General features: G+C 28.8%; 1 protein-coding gene across 1 annotated transcript in view; it reads left to right on the plus strand.

Moving 5' to 3' along the window:
- The first annotated feature begins 2205 nt into the window (after positions 1 to 2205).
- LOC100573172 (transcription initiation factor TFIID subunit 9-like) overlaps positions 2206 to 4640 on the plus strand; it is a 4654-nt gene continuing 2219 nt past the window's right edge. Inside the window, exons 1-4 of the mRNA XM_029491846.1 lie at positions 2206 to 2406; positions 2478 to 2614; positions 2873 to 3001; positions 3625 to 3724. Coding sequence (XP_029347706.1) covers positions 2283 to 2406; positions 2478 to 2614; positions 2873 to 3001; positions 3625 to 3724 — 490 coding nt within the window. The 5' untranslated portion in view covers positions 2206 to 2282. The remainder of the gene's footprint in view (positions 2407 to 2477; positions 2615 to 2872; positions 3002 to 3624; positions 3725 to 4640) is intronic.

Here is a 4640-nt window from a genome sequence, read left to right on the forward strand (position 1 = left end):
GTGGGAAGGGGGGTATTACGATCTTGAATATTTTTTGGTGTTGCAAGTGCGACACTTAAGCACCTCAATTATGCCACTGCAGCTAGCATTGGTTGGGTTTGCCGCGCAAATACTAGTGAGCTATGTAGTGTAATGATGTATGAGGTGTGTATGCGTGTGTGTGTGTGATGTGTGTGTGTGTGTGTGAGTGTGTGTGTGTGTGTGTGTGTGTGTGTGTGTGTGTGTGTGTGTGTGTGTTTGTGTAAAATTAAACTAATACTAATGAATAATAACACAGTTTCTAGTAAATAATAAGTAGTATTGCTACTAAACGATAGTTTATAAAATATGTACGGCAACACTATAATATAATAATATATTGTGTATAAATAATAGTACGTATGTAATAAACAAATTTCCCTGTGTTGCTGGTAACAATATACAAAAAATAATACTAATAAATTGTAACTCACAGCAACACGGAAATATGGTAGCAATATTATTGACTCACGTTTATAAGTGGTAGTGGATCGCAGCTGGCCAGTCTGGTCCCTATCCTATAATAATAAAATTGAGAACAGCGAAAATACAAAATAACACACATTGGCGCTTAGCACACACTAAAAACAATATAATTACAAATAATATAAAAATGCGCACTTTGCGCTCACAGATAATAATAAAATGCGGCAATTTACGCCTTTATAATAGAATAATATTCGACTTTGAAAAATAATATAATGGTCACACGGTCTCAAATAACAATAATTATAAGATATGCTTATAACAAACGCACCTTTGTGGCGATTAGTGCCCACAGAAAATACAAAAATGTTTGACCATTTGAGCCATAGAGAGTACCTATACATAAATTAATAATTACAGGCGATTTGCGCCCGTGAGCATTATAATGTAATGTGTTGACTGTGTGCGTCGAATAAAATTAAACTGCCGCACAGCGGTGGATTGTGCTGGCCGGTGCGCCATCGCGACCTTATCTGCATATTATTATTATATAATTTCGATAACAAATATAAAATTAAAATAAACAACAATAATAATATGTGCGTGCGTGTGTGTGTGTTTGAGCCTATCGGTGGCGGGATATATTATGGTGATACGGCGGCGACAATTACTAAGTATATTTTATGATATTATTGGTATTAAAATAATTTATTTTATTATTAATAAATAATAATAGGTAAATAAAATTAGGTTGAATTAATTTTTTCAGAAACATTTCATTTAAAAAAGTCATTCAGTAGTAGTAAGTACACTTTTGTCGAAACGGTTTCATTTAATTATGTGATTTTTTAAAATTCTATGAAGACTACATTCATTGACTTATACTTGTAAGTTATGTTCTAATTTTAATATTTAAATATAATGGATAATATTTGATATGCAATTATATAATATTTAAAAACTTTAATTTAATTGCGTTTTAGTTCGACCAATGTATTGTTATTTAATTGTATTAAAATGCATGTTTTTCAGACAGTACCTATAATTATTATTTATGTATTATAATTTGAAATATCGAAATATTTAAATCTAATGAATAATAATATATGATATTATGCAATTATATAATGATAAGAATATTTTCATATGATAAGAATATGTTATGGTTCCAATAATTGGTGGAAACATCTTTTCACAAAAATCAATTTTCGGTGGTTACGGGAATCGTACTTTTTTTACGTTTTTGCCGGAAAAAGACTACGTGTAAATCAGGGAACTGGTATTTTGGCGGCAACCGCATTTGAAAGAATTTTTAAAATCGGTACCTAAAATAACCAATAGTTAGTTTTTCTTCATAATAGGTATATAAAGAATAAAATTATAAAAATGTTTAAATTATTGAGAAAACAACTAAATTATGAAACACACATATTTAAATGCGATGATTCCAAAGTCGTAACTCATTTCAAATCGAATAACAATCTCTATTAACATTAATAATGACGTGTTAATTAAATTCTGAATTCATTATATTGTCATAATGAAAAACGGTGACGAATTGATATGATTTTATTAAATATTTAGTAATAAATTATAATATAATAGTAACTATTATTGTAAAATCAATGCATAAATTTGGTAAAATCTATGTTAGCAATCGTGTAGCCATAGTTGTCAGTTGGTGTTTGTGTCGTATGGGGAAAGTATCCGTGACCCGTGATATGGAACTGCCCATTTATTTTGTGATTATTGATTTTTGACATTTTTATATTTTTATCAGACATCCGTGGTTAGCTCTCTGTTGTCTAAAAATTTATAGAAAAATTTGGCTCGGTGAAATGGCGTCTTCACACGGAAAACATACGCCCAAAGACACTCAAATCATTGTGTCGATTATGAAAGATTTAGGTATCGTTGAATACGAACCGCAAGTTTTAAACCATCTCTTGGAGTTTAACCACAGTAATTATTAATACAGTGAAATAAATATGTTGTTTTTCACTGTTATAAATATTGTTTGTTTTATTCGTTAGGGTACACAACGCTACTGTTGGACGACGCTAAGACATTTTCAAACTTTGCGAAAAAGAAGAATGTTGATGCAGACGATGTGAAAATTGCAATACAATTGGCACAAGACGGAATATTTTGTCGACCTCCTCCGCGCGATGTAAGATAATTTTGGCTAAAATCAATCGCACTATCAATTGCCGTAATCAATTTTTAAATTTTATTAGGTATGTAGGTATATTAGATTTTAACATTGTGCAACAAAAGATGTTGAATGATGACAAAAGAATTGACCATTATTTACAAAGATGAATTTGTAACTTAATTCGATGTTAAAATGTACAAATGTATATTAGTACCTAATAATTACTACTAAAGATAAGACCTAAGAGTTTATACCTATTGTTTTAATTTTTAGATGTTAATGACAGCAAGTCGTGAAGTAAACAAAATACCATTACCTCCAGTAAGGCCTGCTAGTGGACTGCGAATTCCTCAGGATCGTTCAACTTTCTTACAAACAAACTACAGGCTTAAGAACGATTTGGTAATAGTTCAATTGTATATCCTAAAATATTCCTTTATTAATTGTGTACCTATTCTATAAGTTTTTCAATCTTATTCATTAGTAATTTTCTATTAGACTATATAATTAATTACTAAACTACAATTTTTTTTACATCACCTAATTAAGTTAACTGGCAAAAAGCGTTGTTCTAACACAATTTTAATAAGTGTTTTTATTAGGACATCAGTTATTAATTTTAGATTGCAGGTTAATAGTAAACATTTGTAAAACCCTTAGATCATAATATAGAATGAACTTTAGTCTTTTTCTGCGTCTAACATAATCCCCTCTTTGTAAGTCATTTTAAAGTCATTGTTGGCGCAATAATGCGTTGCTCCTTGAAATTGAATGGGCGGTGAGTGGTTATGTTGGAACCAGCTCAGTATATAAGCAATACACACATAGCTCCATCCATTGTATATTATCTAAGGTAATACGATTAATAAATTATAATAGTAGGTATTTATAATCAATGGTCATACTAATAGACCTGCTTTTTGTACACTATGAGCAAAATTGCTTAATATTCTGTTAAATTGAATTTAAATTAAATGAAATATTCTTTATACTTAAATTAATATTTTTAATGTTTTTATGTATAGTATTCTGAAGGAAACATGCGTAAAGACACTAAAACAACAGCTGCAGAAATGTTGGAGGCATCTAGAAAACTACAAACTGAAGACAATCCCTTTCAGAAATGTAATTAAATTTATCTAATTAATTTTATTTAAGAGGACATTATACAGATATGTTTGTCTCTGTTTTACAAGTGCATAACATAACAAATTTTACGCTGAGCAGATCATGTTTAGCTCTGTTAGTTAATACATCAGAGTGAATATATGTCTTATAAAATTTAAAGGTCAGATTATTATTTAGTGCACCTTATATGCTTTTTATATTATACAAATTCATAAAACTATAATGTATATTAAGTATTTCAAAACTTTAAATTGTTTGTACATCTTAAAATGATCATAACTCACTTTAAAATTAAAATATAATATAATATATATGTTTTAATTTTATAAATTTGTTTAATATAAAAATCATATAAGGTGCACTAAATAATAATCTGACCTTTAAATTTTAAAAGAGGTTTATTCACTCTGATGTATAAATGAACAGAGCTAAACGTCATCTGTTAAGCGTGCATGTCATATATTAAAGATATATATACCACATATAAAAATGATATGAGCAAGGTAATTTGCAAAATTTTTCTATGCATTTAATAACAATATATTATAATAACATTTACATTCCTTAACATACATCTTCATTAACAATTTAAAATAGCATCTTAATATATGCCTGTTATATATCTAAAAAAAAATGTTCTTATCTATTAAGAGTAAACTCATCAGTCAAGTAAAACCACGCTCAGGTGAAATAAGTGGAAGAAATTAACCTTTCTGCTATTGCTAGCGTCAATGGGATGCGCTAAACGTATATCTTCTCTTGTGGAACCGAGTATTTTATATTTTTTTTCTAAATTCATCGTGATCATATCTGTATTTTTTAGCACTGTATGTAATAATTTATGTAAGACTTTTTGGTAGTATGTTTTAACAGACCAAATGTAAATATTTCTTAGTATGCACATGCCTCAAAA

Source organism: Acyrthosiphon pisum, chromosome X, assembly GCF_005508785.2.
Source record: "Acyrthosiphon pisum isolate AL4f chromosome X, pea_aphid_22Mar2018_4r6ur, whole genome shotgun sequence".
In the NCBI taxonomy this organism is placed as follows: domain Eukaryota; kingdom Metazoa; phylum Arthropoda; class Insecta; order Hemiptera; family Aphididae; genus Acyrthosiphon; species Acyrthosiphon pisum.